Source organism: Osmia bicornis, chromosome 1, assembly GCF_907164935.1.
Source record: "Osmia bicornis bicornis chromosome 1, iOsmBic2.1, whole genome shotgun sequence".
Lineage (NCBI taxonomy): Eukaryota > Metazoa > Arthropoda > Insecta > Hymenoptera > Megachilidae > Osmia > Osmia bicornis.
The window spans coordinates 13,387,912-13,406,355 of record NC_060216.1 but is presented as its reverse complement, the minus strand read 5'-3'; the positions used below and the strand labels follow the sequence as shown (position 1 = coordinate 13,406,355).

General features: G+C 41.1%; 1 protein-coding gene across 2 annotated transcripts in view; it reads left to right on the top strand.

The window, feature by feature from the left end:
- Positions 1–15,089, top strand: part of LOC114872788 (dipeptidase 1) — a 57,854-nt gene extending 42,765 nt beyond the window's left edge. For both annotated transcript variants that reach the window (XM_029180379.2, XM_029180380.2), the window contains exons 8-12: positions 690–866; positions 967–1,051; positions 3,624–3,699; positions 9,818–9,953; positions 13,491–15,089. In XM_029180379.2, the coding sequence (XP_029036212.1) occupies positions 690–866; positions 967–1,051; positions 3,624–3,699; positions 9,818–9,953; positions 13,491–13,607 (591 nt within the window). In that variant the 3' untranslated portion in view covers positions 13,608–15,089. The remainder of the gene's footprint in view (positions 1–689; positions 867–966; positions 1,052–3,623; positions 3,700–9,817; positions 9,954–13,490) is intronic.
- The last annotated feature ends 3,355 nt before the right edge of the window (positions 15,090–18,444 follow it).

The window sequence follows — 18,444 nt, the reverse complement described above, 5'->3', positions numbered from 1 at the left end:
TCAACTCTCGAAAACGCGAACGCGGTTATTAGACAGGAATTCGAAACTTAATTTCTGAAGTTGTCAAAGTGCCGGAACAAACAGTGCACGGGGGTAACACGCGTATGGAATACCGAAAATAACACGATTTCCTCCTAACTCGCCAAACATCAAACTACGGATCTCTCGTCTTTCCGTTCGCCAATTGGAATTCCTCGCGAACAAAGCGTCTAAAGTCTAAGGGAACCGGCTGTCGTGAATTTCAATCTGATCCGTGCAACATTTGTAATAACCGTCACGGATTACGCGTGAAGGTGTTACCAAGTAACCGAGAACGATCCAACAGCAGCGTGTTTCAACTTTCGCATCTAATTTTCGGAAACTTTCACAATCTAATATTTTAAATTAAATTACATTCATAGCGTTGTTCGCTGATTGCATCGACGCGAGTTATCTCCTTCAGACTCTTTGATTCTTCCAGTTGTTCTCTCTCGAATAACGTCGCGTCATCGAGACTTCTTTAAGCCGCATTAATCGGAGACTTTCGATTCCCAAAGTAGTCTGTAAGCCGAGGAAATAGCCTGGCCGATTAAGATGCTTCGTTCGTGAAGTCTTTGAAAGTAGTTCACACCGAAATATCTCTGCAGAAGAGACAATCCGTGTTCGTAATACTCGAAACTCGGTCGAATTATCCTTGCAAACTTTTCCAGAGCATCGTTCTCGAAATGAATCGGCTAGGAATGATGGTAGACCTGTCGCACGTTTCCGTACCCACGATGCTGGTCGCCATGAAGACGTCGAGAGCACCCGTTATTTTCAGCCATAGCAGCGCCCACGCCCTTTGCAATTCCTCGCGAAACGTGCCTGACCATGCGCTACGACGTTTGGTAAGTAACAACATCGATTCCCCGTTCGTAGCCGAGATTTTACAGCGATTCTGAACAGTCAACAACCTAACGAGTTATTTTTCTCTTTTCCTGCTTTCAGGCGAAGACCGATGGTATCGTTATGGTGTCCTTCTACCCCCATTTTATCAGCTGCGGTGAGAAATCGACGTTGGAGGATGTGGCTGGTAAGTGTCGATTGTATATTCAAACATTGTTGTTAGAGGAATTTTATTCGAACACATTTCAAATATTGTTCTATACAAATCGCCTCGTTATCCCGAGGGAATCGATTTTGTTCGAGTCGATAAAATTCCTCAGCTAATTCTTCCCCTTCCGGCCTGAATCACAGTTACCTCGCCCGTTGTTCCACAAAGCTTCGTCCTCCTAGCACGATTCTCGTCTCATATTCTGGGATAAAGGCTAATTGAAGGGGATGCTGGAATCGCGTCTAAATTGTTCCTTCTTCTCTTTCCCTTCCGTTAATATGGTTCCTACTCGGCTAAGCCGCGACTCTTACCGATTTACACCCTACCATTCGGAGAACAAATACCAGCGCGTTTCCCCGAAAGGGTTAAGAACACTATTCAATAGAGCTTGGAACAAATGTCAATTTTCTTTTCATCCGTGGAAAAGGTGAAAAAGCGAATAAAGGCGATTATGGAAAGAAAAATATTTAAGTTATCTAGGCCTAGGCTATCTGAGACCCCACCACTAACTAGGTTCCCGAACAGACCTATCCGGACGCATTTCTTTAGTCAAGCGTTATATCTTGTACTCTCGATTTCCAAAGCTCAACTTGTACTAGTCCGGACACTTTTCTGTGCGCTAAACGGTTTAGTAGTAATTCGCCCCTTGACGAAATTAGGAATACGCGTGAAATATTGGAAGAGTCGGGAAACCAACTGGAAGAGTGGGGGGAGCCGATCGCGAGCTCCGTGATAGGGGAAAGAGCCACGAGTGGCTCGCGGGCCGCAGGTTAGACAGGTCTGCTTTACATCACTCGCGTTGAAACCGTGCATGGTCGGTGTTCCGAGTAAAATTCTCTTTTCTTCATGGAAATAAAACACAAAGGAAAATCTATGCAATCCACCAGACATTCCATCCGCACGATTTAGAGGATGAAAGAAGAATAAAAAGTATTCCTCATCGAACGCAAGTTGCAGAGGGAAGTCGACGACGGGCAATTGCACTTTCATATCCGCGAACCCTTTGTGATTCATGAGACGCGAGCGTGGGTAACTTTAGAATTTCAACGCGAACAGGCACGGAACTCGGCATTTTCTCGTCTCCGTTTTCCCGCAATACACTTTCCCACCGGCTCCTCGCATTTCCGCCGCGGAACCGAAGACGTACGTTCGCGTGCAACATAGTATTTCCTTGATTAACGGATGGTGTAAAAAAAAAGAAATCTCTCGCTACTCGGTTCTTTACTTAGCATCACGCATTCTATTTTCCTTTTACCTAACCGAACTGTGAGCTCAGCCGGAAGAGCAAGTAACCATTTAGTAGCGCCCCTTCATAACACTATACGGTGCTCGATGAAACTTTGAGAACGCATGCGTGATTCCGAATTCTCTCAGTGAATTTCGTCTCGTTTCTGGTTTGTTTGCACTGGTGACTTTTTTTTCATGCCACAAAGTGAAATACCGGGACGAGGATTACTAGTTTCACGCGTCCCGTGTTAACCTTCGCACTTGGTGCGAGCGCGTCGCGGCGCTGGGAATAGCGAAATGCATCCAGCAGGAAGCAAATATCATGGTCCCTGTGGGGTAAAAAAAAAAAGGGGTTGGAACACTGCGGTAACGCTAAGCTTTCCCCCAGGAGCCAGGATTTCATCCGCGGTACTATCGTTTGATCTTGTTCCTCCTCGTTGAGAGAATAAATTTTTTAATTCGCTCGAATATCTTCGTTCCATTCGAAAATAACGCGAAATTTTTCTATAGGTCGACGAAAAAAAAGGATCGATGAAATAAATACCGAGGAATGTTAAAAGAGAAATTTCTGATCGAATCGTCTATCACCGTTCGAAAGTTTTTACTCTTTCATTTGATACATTTCCGTTCGGTTGATATTCCATCGAGTGAATAGGTTCGAATTTACAGAGATACGCGTAGTACAGGAACTTTGACTAACTCGTTTTCGAAACTAGATCGAATCGTTCGCGTGTGACAGTCAACAACTTCTTTTAAATTCTTCTTCTCAAAGGCGAAGTTCGTTCCAGAAGAACGTGTTTGACGTTTAACGTTGTTTCGCGAGCCAGTCGAGTGAAGAGTAAAAGGAACGAAACTAAAGTTCCAATAATTTGAACAATCTTCGAGAACGCATAGAGAAACTCGATTGTATCTTTTTTGATCGACAATTATCCATTCTGAGGGGTAGAAAACGATGCATTTCCGTGCGCGTTAAATCGCTCGCATCGCGGAGGAAACGTTGAGAGAGTTATGCTCACGGACAGGAAGCGTCGCGTTAAACTGACTCGTGGTAATAATTTCAGCTATGCGCTCGCTCGTGTTAGCCCATTGACAATATTACCGTCATGATTGATTCCTCGTTGCACCCTGCTCGACGCACGCTCGCTGCAACGCAACAATTTCGACCGCTTAACACGCTGACTGACCATTTCGTTTAATGAAATGGTCACCAAACAAGAATAGAGAAAGTATTCTAAACAGTAATAATATTTCACTCGTAACACTATTCATTTTGAACATAATCGTTTTAATAAAATTAATTTGATTTACTTATTTCCTATTACAGCTCACATCGATCATATAAGAAAAATTGCTGGAATCGACCACGTTGGAATAGGCGCCGGCTACGACGGAATCAATCTGTAAGTTTTTTCAGCTCGATATTTTTTTAATTTATAAACTTTACAGTATACACACACAGTAGCTAACCCACTCAATTAACGTAGTGTACACCGAACGGAGTAAAAATAAATTGAAAATTAAATTTAAATTGTCGCTATCTCGGTAGTAATTTATCTATCCGATGTAATTCATTTCAAAGTAATTCCGATTCATTAATTTAGATTAAAGATAGCACCATCGAACGTTACAGAATTTTGAAATAATAATACTAGGTAGACAACGATGCTCATTTTACGCTTGTAAAATTACCCTTACGAGACTTCTAGTAATAAATCACGAGGGGGCTGCCAGGTCACGGGCGAGCGTAACAAATGAGGAAATTTTAACGAACGCATGGTGAATCAGTGACGAAAAAGAAGAATTTTCTTGACAGCGTTTCTTGTTTTCCTCTGTACCATCCGCGATTTACGAGAACCACCGTACACCGACCATAAAGCACGTGTGCTTTTTAACGCTTACTGAAAGCGTTGACCGGTGCCCCATAAAAACGTAACGATCAGCGTTCTTCCGGCCTGTTCTTAACAGCATCTCCTCTTTTCTCCGCGCCTTTGTATCGGAATAGTTTTCAGACCATTTCGCGAATAAATTCCACGAGATTCTTTTCTAAAAAGTCAGCACACTTTGCCGCCTCCGGGTAGAGTTCGATAACGGGGAAAAAATGAAGAATACGATAATTCATCGAGTTTCGTTACAAGACATTTCTCGTTACTTCCGCCATATTTATAGCGAAGATAATACTAACTGAAATAACCGAGCGCATACGCGAGATGGGCTAAAAGCAGCTTCAACTGGAAATATGGCGTGCTATTATTGCGATGGCTCATTTTGTTTGCATTAAGCTCTCTGGGAGGAAGTATACAGATACAGAAGAGTATTTGAACTACTATATGTTCGCGACTAAAGCGCGATACGGGGTGCATTTGCACTCGAACAAGGTGCATCGCGAGCTTAACTTTTAACGCCATTATTATTTCCCTTACTCTTATCTACTTTACCAAACGCTAATTACAATTTTTTTTTTAAATTATTTTCACATTTTCGCGTTGTTTAACGAGCTTAGAATGTTAAATGTATGAGAGAAACAAGGGTGCAAAAGGAACGGAAGAAACACAGGACTATCGGTGGGTCGTGTTTGCGAGACTGCGAAGCGTTATACGCGCTCGAGGCTGAAATCAGAACGCCGGCCATTAAACCGCGCGAAAAAAGAAGAAAAAAACATAGAGAAGCAGCGTAGGGAAAAGGGGAAAAAAGGGTGCGGACAGCAGCTGCTAAAAAGTTGTCGAGGCTTTCGAAATCCGCGCGAAAAACACGCATGGGCGTGGCGAAATGCAGCTGGAAGGGTTGAAAAACAAGGTGGCAACGGGAGAGACGCAAATTGCACGTGGCGCGATAGAAAAAAAAAGGGTGAAGAGCAGAAAAGAAATATCTACCATGTCACCGCTCGAATATCGTTCGTTTGCAACGTTCTAGTGGATTTATCGACGAATCGAACGTATCAAGTTATTTCATTATCTTCTACGATCTTAATATCGTATCTCAGGTCATTCTTCGATTCAATTTGTAAAGAAGTTCCTCGATTCTGATGAAAATCTTTATCTCAATTTCTGAAATTTAATTTATAGAGGGTGCAGTTTCCGGAGAATTTAATTTACAGGAGGATCGATCGGGTATGGCGCGGGTGATTGGAAAATTGAAAAATTTCATACAGATGGACGGCAAAAGGTTGAACGAAATTCATGAATATTAGAAGTCCGTGTAAAAGTTAACGCACCGTATCGAAACGTCGTTTAACCGTGAACAGAGGAGATGATCGATCAATTAAAATAACTTGTCCGATGCACATACATTTTTCTGTAGGTACGGCAGTTGGTTAACTGAAATGGAAAACTGGGTCAACGGCTAATAACAAGTTATACAAATTTAACAAAGTAATTATTGAAAGAATTTTCGTCGAAGAGACCCGACTTGCGAATCATTGAAACGAGGATAAATGCCGATGGGAATGGTTCACTTTGCAGAATCGCTGCTCTGATCGAGTATCCTTAACGAGCAGAGCGCGAGATAACGATACGAGAGGGTTAAGTAAACTGAAATAAGTGAGGATCGACTAATCGCGGGAAAACTCAGCTTGAAAGTCGACGATTCGAAGTTCAACGAACTGATCTTGGTGCTTATCTTTCCGCAAGAAAGAAAATCTCATTTTACTCGAACACAGAAAACGAACTTGTCGGAAAATCATTTTATTCTACTTTGATGTTTATTTTCGAAATACAAATGGATCATTGAAAAGTACATCCTTCACTTTTGAATGAAGTAAAAATAATGGGGTTTTAAATTGAACAATAAATCACTGTTGATGTGAATTTTGAAAAAAAAGGAGGGAAATGCGAATTTATTATTGCCGAGTAACAGCGAATCGATAAAACTCAATATTCATGTTAATTACGTAAACCAACAGGCTTTTAAGGGATATTAAAATTCACATTAACGTAATCTCAAACGGTCTTCTCTACGCTTTCCCGTGTATTACGAGATATTGAAGTATGGATTCACCGTTAACGTCATTAATTATTTCGTAATAATGTTATTACAAAATAATTATTTTGGCGTGTCGAGAAACGAAAATTTTCACCGGCGTATCGTTAATTACTTTCGAAAATGTACGCTCGGTCGATACCTTTCCTGTTTAAATTATTATAAATCACGTGCGAATTTTAATTTCGTCGAAAAGGGATAATGAATGTATAAATGCAGATTGTATAACAGGCGAAGAATTTCAGGAGTTGGTAACGTTTTACCAAACTATGAGCTACAAACTCTTGGATACGATTAAAATTCATCCAGCGGCAAGTTGCAGAGGGTCAGGGTTGCGGTGAACCTCGAAGTAACCGTTAATCTAATGGCGTAATTAGCTGTAGCTGCGAGCAATTCGTGGTTTCCCGCGATAAAACGAGCAGAACAATCGAAAGTATCAAAGTTAAGAACCGCTTACGTTGATCTGCTGGTTTTATCTCAAATTCAGATTGATATGAATTTAAAATAAAAATAACAGATTTCTATCTACACGTTACATTATCCAGGAAAAGAGATTTTAACTCGAGGAAATCGTCAGAAACTAAAATTAAACGAGATATCTTCCAATGACGTAAATCACATTTTAAAATATACCGAAATAGAGATGCAGGTTTCTATTTTCAAGAAAATCGATGTCGAGAGGAAATGGTATCGTTCCCACGGCTAATCATCAATTATCCCGTTCGATGATCTTGCAATCGTCGCAATTAGCATCGATACCGAGGACGAACGAGGGAAAACGATCGCATCCTACTTTTCCTTTTCTTACACGGTAACTGCTTCTCCAGGAGTATCGATCCTTTCAACGTTTCTTCCATTGCACCGGCTTTTTTTCCTCTCCTTTTCATTCCTACTCTATAAATCACTGTCAGAACGGCGGGACGAAATGTATCTTCTCGTTCGAATAGGATTTTTGGTTTTCTCGTTGATCGCGTATACGGAAGGCTGCTGGAAAAAGATGGTCCTGATGCAGTTCTGGTGTCCACGTGAATGGAAGCGCTTTGTCGCGTTTCGTTTCCCTCTTTTTCGTACCCAGATTCCTGTAGAATCGGCTGTATAGATCGCCGACAAAATCGTGCGAACACGCCGCGTACTACCGGCGCGTGCACGCTTTTCCAGTCGGTGTAGAACTGCGATGGAAAAGCAGAGGGAATTGGAAATATCGTGGACCGGAATACACGTTCGGGCAACGAGGAACGAGACAAGCTTCGGCCAGGCGCCATTCAAACGACTCCGATAAATCTCGTCTCGGCTCAATTTTCCACGGCCAGTATTTTATCCTGCTCTATATCTCTCTTTTCTTCGTTTCCCCGCTCCCTCTCCTTTATCCTAGCTGACGTACGTAATTGTTATTTGCTCCTTGGAGAACGAAAAAAAAGACGCTCCCCAGTCGATGGGTGCAATTGAAAATTTGTCTATTTTATAATCCAGCATCGTTACGCTGAAAATTGTGACAATCTTCGGTAAATACGACGAATCGAAAGGGATCGCATGACGCCTATCATTCATCGTTATCTTTTAACGATGGGCAGACTCGATTTGGAAATTTCCGAGATTGAAACAACGCGCTGGTGACCGCAGACAGTCGATGTCTGTACACAATACACAGCTGCATAACTGCCAGTTTCAGCCGCGATATGACGCGCTATGAATAAGTCTGTAACCGCTCTTGTTGGGCCGACATTGTCAGCAGGTAGCTTTCAACGGTTCTGCAAAGCTCGTTGTCGACACTGGCCCTTCTCTGGCGCTCGTTATGTCGCGCGTAATGAGAACGTCGAAATTCAGACTGATCAGCCTCTAATTCGCCGCGAATATCCGCTCGTTCATACCCCCATTGGTATCATCGACCGTGTCGAAATTAGTTGGCAGAGATTCGCGTTCATGCTTTTCGAACGAGTATCAATTTATTTGTATGATCCCTTTCGAATAAATCAACAGAGACAATTCTGAGCGCGTATGATCGACTACGTAAAGGATGAAAGAAAACTCTGAACATGATTAACGTTGAACTATAAATTTAATCCTGAATATCCTTAGAAATTCTTAGTGGCGGTCAATTTACAGTGGGTGATCAAAAATGGCTGATCAAAAAAACTAAAGGCGTCCGGGGAAATGAAACCCTCTCTCCCCCTCCACTAACGCCTACAATACTCTGTTTAATTCGGTTTTCATTTAAGAATTAATCATTTTTATGTAAAATCATCAATTTATGTGAGTGGCTCTAATAATTTGAGATCATCCGCTGTGGATAACGACGAGTAACAAGAAAGAATCGAGGCAAATGAAACTTCAGGATTGTAAAAATAACGATGAATAACGTGTTCTACTTAAACGCGTTCGACCTAAAAAGAAATTTTGCGATTTAACCAGAAATATTATATATTGAAATACGGGATCGATTGATTTGAATGAATTCGAGACAGAGACGAAGGTTGACCTCGATCGCGTTGTAATAATCGGGAATGAAAAAAATACGTACGTATAGTCGTCAATTTTCATTATCTACCGGCTTATCTGCACTCTTAACCGGGAATCGTTAAAACGCAGCCGAGAGGTCCGACCTCGTGGCACATTTTCGCAAGCGTTCGGTTCGTAAACCAGTCGAGCTTGTGAAGAACGAACCTCACAGCTCGAGCCATCAAGCGACTCGCTCTAATAGTAATTAGAGTAATGAGGAATAAACCGCCCGAGGAGAATCGTAATTTATTCGCGACAGCTTCGCTTCTTCCAACAAGCTCGTTATCGTGCCACGAATTTGCATTGGACAGCTTTGTTCTAATGATATTTCTCTCCTTCTCTCATTCTTCCAAACGAATCTAACTCGATTTCATTGTCTAAACGCGTGCCATCGAGGAAATTATCATCGTTCTTTGAAATTGATCCAACTTAATTCATTCCATGCGAACTTGTTACAAAATTGAATAACGTATGATAAAAGGAAAGAAAAAGAAATCAAGCGAATTCTTTATTGAAAGAGTGATGCAAATGAGGGGTCGGGAAATTCCCGCTGAGACCGAAGTTGCAAATTCTTTCGCTAGTGAATTTTTCTACACGTTAACGGAGTCATCCGGGGTCTCCTAGTGTGCGTTAAACAACGAAGAAACGCGGAAAAACCGTAATAGATTAAACTTCCTCCGAAGAATTACGCGCAGAAAAATTACACAGGTAATATGGAGTAGGTTGTGAGCTATACGATGGGAGTCTTGTAAAAAGTTTCGAGCAGTTTTCTAATTTAAACTCTCGCCACTCGGTCGCTTCATTAAAATACTATTTCATCACGAGGAAATATTCATGTAGGTAAATAGCGATGTTCGAGATGAAAGGAACCCTTTATCGAGCACGTAAAAAATAAAGAGTGATTAAAAAAAAAAAAGAAAAGGAGAGAGAAGGAAAAAGACTTGACAGTCGTTCGTGCGGACAGGAGGGAGATTAATCGACGAATTCGACGTTAACGGCGCCCGAAGCATTTCTAAATGAAACCGTTTTACGATCTGGTTGTTTCAGGACACCGACAGGTCTGGAGGACGTCAGCAAATACCCGGAGCTTTTTGCGGAGTTGTTGGCGCGCGGATGGTCGGAGGAAGATATTCGGAAACTGGCTGGTTTCAATTTGATTCGGGTGTTCAAGGCGGTGGAGAAGGTGAATATTTCTCTATTTTTAATTCATGTGATGAAACTCATCATCGATCCTATTAAAATATTTAAAAAATTCTTGATTTTCTAAATACGATACGATACTATACGATTACTATACGATACGACGAGAAACGTGGCGCGAAATATCCAATGACCAGGAATCGGGTTAGCCGAGCCGACCAATATCGGATTTAATAAAGCACACAAATCACGCGTTTGCCGGTGTATCGTCGAGCAAGACGGCTCGACGATTTTTGTTCCCTTGGAGTACTGCCAATCCCAGAAGCAGCTGGCTCGATCCTCCACCTACTCAAACCGCCATCCCTCTTCCATGATTTGTACCAGTCTACCACGTGCAAACGCGTACGTGTACCTACTAGGGATGTGCGAGTGACCGATGTTACGGGCACAGGCGGACTCGGGAAAAATCGGGCGGGTCGGACGGGTGTCCGATACATGCGTGCAGTCGGGTAGCCCGACTATTTTGGGTCAGGTCGAATAAAGTCCCAACTCTCATGTAAATACTTGTTAATGCTTGCAATAAGCATGTATACAATGAACATACAGGTGGGATGGAATGAAATTCATTTCAAATAAATTCGTTACAAGTATTATTTTTCTACATAAAAATGATCTTATTCCAAAATTCCACATAAAACAGATTTTGCACATGCTTATTGCAAGTATTAATTAACAAGTACATAAGAATTAAGAGCTCGTCCGAGTCCGCCCGATGTTTTCCGAACCGACCCGAATAGTCGGATCGCACATCACCAGCACCCACGCAAAACTGTGCCACATGTAACGTTTAGTTGAATCACGCGCTCAGCTCGTAATACGACAGAAATTGCGTATACAAATACTACCGGGTTATCTAATAATCCTCGACGCGATTGTCACTCAAATTCCAACGACGATTCGACACTTTGGATGTTATTAAAATACAATTAAAAGACAACAGGCTAAGTTTTATTATTTCATTTCGATTTACTATTTTTCGCTTTAAACTCGAGTCAAATGGTGATTCATAACCAGGTAGAGAATGACAAGCGTTTCCATCGATCCAATTAAACGTGTCGCTGGAGAAACAGAGAAGTTCGCGCTTAAGCAAAACGAGAAAAGCAAATTTCGTATACGGTGAAACACAGTTTCCAGCAGAACGATTGCTGGTATGTTGGAGAACCCGCTTGCCTACCTTTCCCTAGCTTCTTCTCGGTTTCGAACGACGTTAATTCGTAGCTCGTAAAACGAAACGAAAGCTCGAGTACGTCTTACCTGGTGCACACCTCCTAAACCTGAACGATTTTAATTCCCTTACTCCAGTTGGGTCCAGAATTCTCCATAGTACCGGTACTCCTAACCGAAAGCGAGAAACGTAGTAATTGTTAAAACAATAGACCACTCGGTCGTGTACCGAGTGAACCGACGACGAAATTCTAAGAGAGAAATTGAATTTCACCCGGCTGCTCTGCCGAGATGAGGATGAAATTTTAGACTACGTTAATCATACTTCTTACGGTTACGATAAAAATTAATGAGAAACGTAATTGACGTACGGGTAGTGGGTTCGTTGAACCGATGAACATCATGCGAAGAAGATCCCTTAGAAAATTCAACCTCCTTCCTGGATACAATTACTTTACGAGAAGCATTGTCTTGCACTAATTGCTCTAAGATTTTGCTGAAATCAAGGTTGAAGCAAAATAAAATATCTAGAAATAATGCAACAAATTCTAAGATTGATAGAAGAAAATCTTTGCCCTATATTCCCCTATACATATCTGTAGATACGTGCGACGCACGGTACATAAGTTCTTGACCCTCAATTCTCGTTTAGCCAGAGTGTTTAGCAAAGTTATTAAAAATTAAACTTTTTTTTACGCATCTTTCATTGTCAACAACTGTAAACAAATAAATACTGGCTTGAAGTTTTAATATCAATTTAACCAAAAAGGAAGCCCTATATGAAAAAACAATACTTTATATTTTTCAACCGAATTTTTTACGTAAAAATACCACCCTTCTGTATGTACTGTTAATTACACGATATTCTGCATAGAGCTTGTAAAAAATATTTAAAAAATCGTTACTTTTATTTTAAAACTGCTAGCATGAAGTGTAGTTTATACGAGTTACACAACCGAGAAACGTGATCTCCTCGTAAAGGAATAAAACGCGGTAACGCGTTAAAAAGTGCTATCCAGCGTGCCATTTACGATGCCCGCGATGTTTGCAAGGAAAATGATCGACGATGCATTTCAGTCTACTCGAAAATAAAAGGACTCGTTATGACTCATCAAGGATAAAAAAAGGAGGGAAATCATGGTGCATTTGATTAAAAACGTTCCGAATTTATGGACAATATCCAAGGCGAGACGGTCCCTTCTGCTCGCTAAGAAATCATCCCGGCGTCCATTAACATTTTAATTTCCCCGACGATTCCTGCGAGTATTTCGCGGTGGTAAATGTTGTTCAGCGAGGGAAACAGAACGGAGGGAAAAAAGAAATTCAATTTGAAGATAAAACGTACACGGATGAAAATAGAAAGGGAGCATGCATTACGGAACGAGACGTTTGTAATGTCGCCGAGGGATGCTTTATCATGATGTTACGCGAGTCACGAACTGCGAGGGCAACAATAAAATTGGATTTGATTAGAGGAACCGAGGAACCACCAACATACGTTAGAAGCCCACTTTTTATTAACTTAGGACACCGTGAACACGATACTATCATTCTGTTATTCTGAAAATGACTACAGCTACCACGGTGATAAAATTCGATAAGAATTGTTACGAATATCAACCTCCAATTTTCCAAGTTACTACTTATTTGATAATTATCTAATCGGTCAAAAGAGCGTAGATAATCCTTGAAAATGATACAACCATTGCTAACCATTACTCGTTACTAAAAAAGGTATCTTTCTAAATGGTAACACAGGATCTATGAGAACGGTCCGAACGAGTCGTTAGCGTTAAACGATTAAACAGCAAAAACACGCGACGAAGGCTAGGAAAAAAGGAAGGAAAGATGGGATAGGAGATGTAGGCAGAGAGAAAAAAAAAAAAGTAGCGAACATCGGTTACGCGTTTACAGAGCAGCAACGAAAGCTTCGGCTGGACCGTAATGGCCGTGGAAGGTTAATGGGCTTACCGAAAATTGATGGTGGTTGTGCAGGGTCGCATGAAATACGCGCACCGCGAACTTTTTTCCCCTCGCCAGGCATGGCATTTGCCGTACAACCTCTCGCGAACATTCCCCTTTTTTCTCCTCGACCGACTATCGTCGAGCGTGATTTTTCCTTAAGATGTTCGCCACGCCATGTGCACCTTACGAGTTCGACCACCCTCCTCCTTGCAACTTCCGCAGACCGGAAGCGTCGTAAAAATTGATTGACTTTTTTCCTTAAAATCCACGATATCGAAATTTCCATTACCTTACTTCTCCATTTCTTTACCCGTGAAGAATTTCTATCGCGAATCGAACGATTTTCTCCGTTAACAAATTGAACGTTAAAAGGAGTTTGTTCTATTCTTAGGTTCGCGACGACATGGCAGAGCAGGGTATAGAGCCACTCGAAGAGGAAATTCCGCACGAGGACATAATAGGTCGGGATTACTGCCGTTACAACGTGAAACGACTGATGGCACCGTAGCCGTAGGAAAGGATACCCGAAGGTTCGAGTACAGCGAAGAAAAAGAAGCAGAAGAAGAAGACGAAAAAGGCAGATGGAGGAAAACGGTCATGGCGAACGGAACTCTCTCCGAAAGCACTTCGATTCGTGAATTCTAGCATCTGCGAAGGACGCGACTCGGATCTCTCGCCTCTTCTCCTTTTCATTCTTTTCTCCGTTTCACGTCAGCCATCATTCGTGTACGAACGTAAGTAGATAGACAAACTCGATTTCCTTCGAAAATTCTCGAGGCGCGACAATGACGAGTCAACCGGTGAAAAGGTCGTCTGACGAGGGAGTACTTCCTTCGCAGTGAATGATAGGTTTTCACGAAAACAATGAGAGAAAAAAAAAGGAAAAGCGATTGAATCGTGTGCGCTTTTTCTACGATTCGAAGACCAACGCGTTTGCACGAACGTATGAGGAACGAAAGCGTATTCGATCTACACTGAACGATTTCCTCGTCGATGCTGGAACCAAAACCGTTCTAGTCAATATGCTAATTATATTATGTATAAATATGTACACATAAACGATCGATCTCGCTAACGACTGCCACCGATCGTGACCTATTGTCACCGATACGATTCGAGCGTATGACTGATTATATATGTTGTGCTGTTGTATGTGAGAACGCGTGAATGAGATAAAGAGCAAGATGTTTGTACATATGGTACCTGAAGTCGAAGAACATATTGATCCTCCTAAGAAACAGATCGGCCAGACGAAGTTTTTAACGAGAACGTATGAATTTTAAGAGTTGGAGAGGAAAAGAACTTGCATTATTCGAGCTACCATGGCGACGTAAAGTTCTGCAAATTTTCTGATGATAAAAAATAAAATTCGGAAATTCAACATTGGGGAACACGAAACTTCTATTCTATTATACTTGACATTTGTTTCAAAGTAAACGATTTCTATCCTCGTTGAAAGGATCGAACTGGCTGATTTGTATCGGAGGAAGCTCTAGATACGTTAGTCTCGAAGGAGCTGCAAGCGTTGACTTCGTCAACGAGAACTTTCCTACGATTTTGCACGATCGAAGTTGACGTCGACACGCGCGTCGATGTATAATCACATTCACGAATGATTCTTTTCTTTCAAACGCGTCTCATTCATTCTAAACACTTTAAGACTCGTGTATTCTACTAAACGCACCGATAATATCCTTTTCTTAACCATGTTTTTACGCTAAAAGAAACTTTTTAATATAGTCGAAAATTTTAACGACTGCATGGAGCAAGAAAATGAAATGAAATATCAACTTCCCTCGTGCTATCGATGCATCTGGTCGTTAATTTTAAGAGAATCGTTCGAAACTCATACCGTTTATGTTTAAATTAAAAAAAAAAAGAAAGAAAAAAGAAAAAAAAATAAGACTTGTTTCGCATCGATCGACTGACCGACCATTCGTGTGCAAGTAGTCGAGATCAACGAAGCGTCAGCCTCGTGAGTATATCCTAACATTTCAAGCGTTAATGAAACCGGAAATAAATCGACGACAAATCGAAATACGGTCGTTGTTAAACTAAACTTGTCTGTTTATTTTTTTTCTCATCATTCTAACCCCTTCCCATCTTCTCTTTCAGGAAGAAAATAATTAAAAGGACGAAACTACATTTAATATTACGTTTCTTAAATTCTATCGAAACTATTCGATTACGTTGAATTTCCGTGATCGATTATGGAAGGGTCAACGCGTTAAAGGTTGTTGCGATAATTTTCGACACGGAGCAAACGGAAGTCGTTGCGGTGCAAGCACATCGAGCAAGTAAACGGGATGGTTGTGAATCGAGTGCATCGATTCACCAATTTACAAGTAACAAAGGGCAGGGCTCGTTGGTAATTCACACAGCGCACAGGGAAGCAATCAGGTGCAAAGTACACGTTGAAATCGTAAACGCGGCCTGGTTTATTGGCATTTCGGAATCGTACGTGCTGTAAATCCCGACCCGAAGCTTGATTAGATTGTCGTACGGTAGATTTGATAATGGCTTGATTACCTATCAATCGAATTAATCAATCGAAGCCTGCACAAAATTTCATCCGCGTGTTCGAATCGACCGATGGAAAATTCATCTAAGCAAGTTTATTTCCGTTCACTGCGTTAGGCAAAATATTGCATAGCAGCAGTTGGTTACGTGTTAATTAAGCTTCCTTTTAAAGAGCAAGCAAAATATTAAAAAGAGAATTTTTAAACGAAGTTGTGGAATGAAAAGTTCCGATCCGATTCGAACGCGCCACAGGGATAACAAGTTTTCGTTCTCGGATCGTTTAAAAGTGTCCACTGATCGAAAGTGTCGCGTAAAGTTTGAGAAGAAGGAAGGGAAAGGTAGGCCGTAGGAACAGCGTCGTCCTTTCGGCGATAATTAATTCTTCGTCGTTTGTGGATGCTTAACGAGCTCGTTAAAAAGTTTTGACACATTTAGACCCTGGTTCGTCCCTGTAAAAACCATTTAAGCTTCTTCTCTCGAACGAGCAATCGGGTTCTTCGTTCAATCCTTTGTTACAAACGAATTGGTACCCTCCACTCTGTCCTTTCTTTCTTTACTCTGATTCTCCCCTGGATGATCTTCTACCGAAATGCTAATCTTTAACCAGCTTACGTCCAAGCTTCCCCACTTACATCGAAGAGAAAAAGAAACACGAAAGGGTTGAAGAATAGCACGACAAGGTACTAATAGAAAAGAAAGAATCTCAAAGAGCTTTAAAAAAAAAAAGTGGAAGCAAGGTGGAGGGCTCGTTGTTTCGTTCTTGGCGAGATATCTACCAAGTTTATGACAGAAACTCGACCTATAAATTTTATCCTTTAATACGGCTCGCTACGTATAATACCGGCGAGTTATACTTCCTGCTCGGCTTATGGAATTCCACCGCTGATACTTTTCACTTCTGCCGGATTCCTTCTGACAATTCGCGAGAACAAAAGTTTCAAACGGCTCGAGAAGTTTCGTTGAATCGTAAATTACGAAATGGAAGTAGACGTTAGGACCGACCTGGTGACGAGAGACGATCTAGAAATGATACCAGCTTCCATTTTCTATCGCGACTAGTGCAAGTGGAATAAAATAGAACTAGTCAGACACGTGCATCGAACGGCCAGAATCAAATACATATTCCGTGGCTGCTTTGAATTTTACCCTTTCAGATGTAGGATGATAAGGGTTCGAGTGGAAAATAGAGTAACGAACGGTATGAATTGAACGAGAAATTAGTGTCCGGTTCGCGCTAAATTTACTGCATCGAAGTTGCTTTTGGCCCGCACTACGGAGAATCAAATATCGGACAGGTTGATCGTATTCTACGCTGGTAAGAATGGCTTTACGAGTCGGTCACTCGTAAAACTAGATAGCCAGTCTCCTAAACTTGTCTATGGTAGATTGGAAAATCGTTTCCAGCTGACGTTCACCGCAAGAGCCAGCACATCAAATGTTTAACAATATCGCGTACGCGGTTCCAAAAGTTACACGGTGTGAAATGTTACAACGAATTTAGAAAAAAAAATACTATTCATCGCTCTGGCATCATTAACACTAGAACTACCGATGTTTGATGTTGAAAATAATATAAAAAATTAAATAGATATAGGATGGAACATAATTTAATATACAGGGTGTTCGACAACAGGTGGGAGATTTTTTAAGAAAATTAAAAATGACGAAATAGCGTTTGCGACTTTGTTTTCCAGTAATTAGCATTTAAATATTCGAGTAAAAAGCGCCTAAAACCTGCAACCTGCCCAACACCGACGACTGAACGTCGGGTCAGCAGGGGTGGATACAGTAGTAACCAAGAATCATTGAATAGTAGATTTCAACAAAATACCTCGATAAAATTTATAATTTAAAATAAGTATCTTGAAACCAGTCATTTTGACTGGTTTGGTAGTTCTAATATTAACTGCTTTCTGCCCTTCAATGACAACGTAGCACAATACGTTGGAAGGCAGTGATTAAAAAATTTACTTATCGTTGACAGACCGGATCGTCCGGTCGATCACGAGGGAGGATACAAGAAATGAACTACCGTGTATAAAATATGTAACCAACAAGGGCCTTTGAGAACGAAGGTCCCTAGAGAGCTTTAACTTAGCTCAAGATTGCATTTGATCTAGATCCCACAAAGAACAGTAGCTCCTTGTACTTTCATGAGGAACTAGATTGTTATTAGCTCATGCATTTTGAATTTCAGAAATTTACAAGCATAAACAGGTCGATCGAACGTGATTCCATTAAAAATTATCATATTTTCGTGAAAGGTTTGAAAACGACTTACCGGACTTCGATCTTACGCGTCGTTTCGGAAGCTGTTGATCGTTGCACTGAGTTTTCATCGTTGCAATATTTCTTTGTATACACACCAACAGAGCATCCGGTGCAACCGTTGTTCACAATATCACGCGTCGAAATCCCTGAAAATAGAATGTAAACTTTATGGGAAAACACGCGTGAAACGATACACGGTAACCGTGGACAAACGGAAATAAAAGCACAAGATAATAAAAGAGTAGTTTATTGGGTACTTTCTCTGTTGTACTTCCAACGACCACGATTACGCCCTTTGAACTCTATTAAATCGTCTTAATTTCACTGGGAAACGCGTAGAAATGTTTCAGTCCGCTGATACGGATTTTGAAATTCATAAACCGGACGATTTAAGTCCGCGCAAAAGTTAACCAAAAAAGAGCTCTCGAGCGTTTCACGGGATTATCGAATTACCGTACGCTTTTCCTTCGTAATTTCATGTCCCTACTACCAGGCTTTTATTAATTTTCCTTTTCTACCAGCTGCATGGATAGAGCATTTAAAAAAAATGTCCA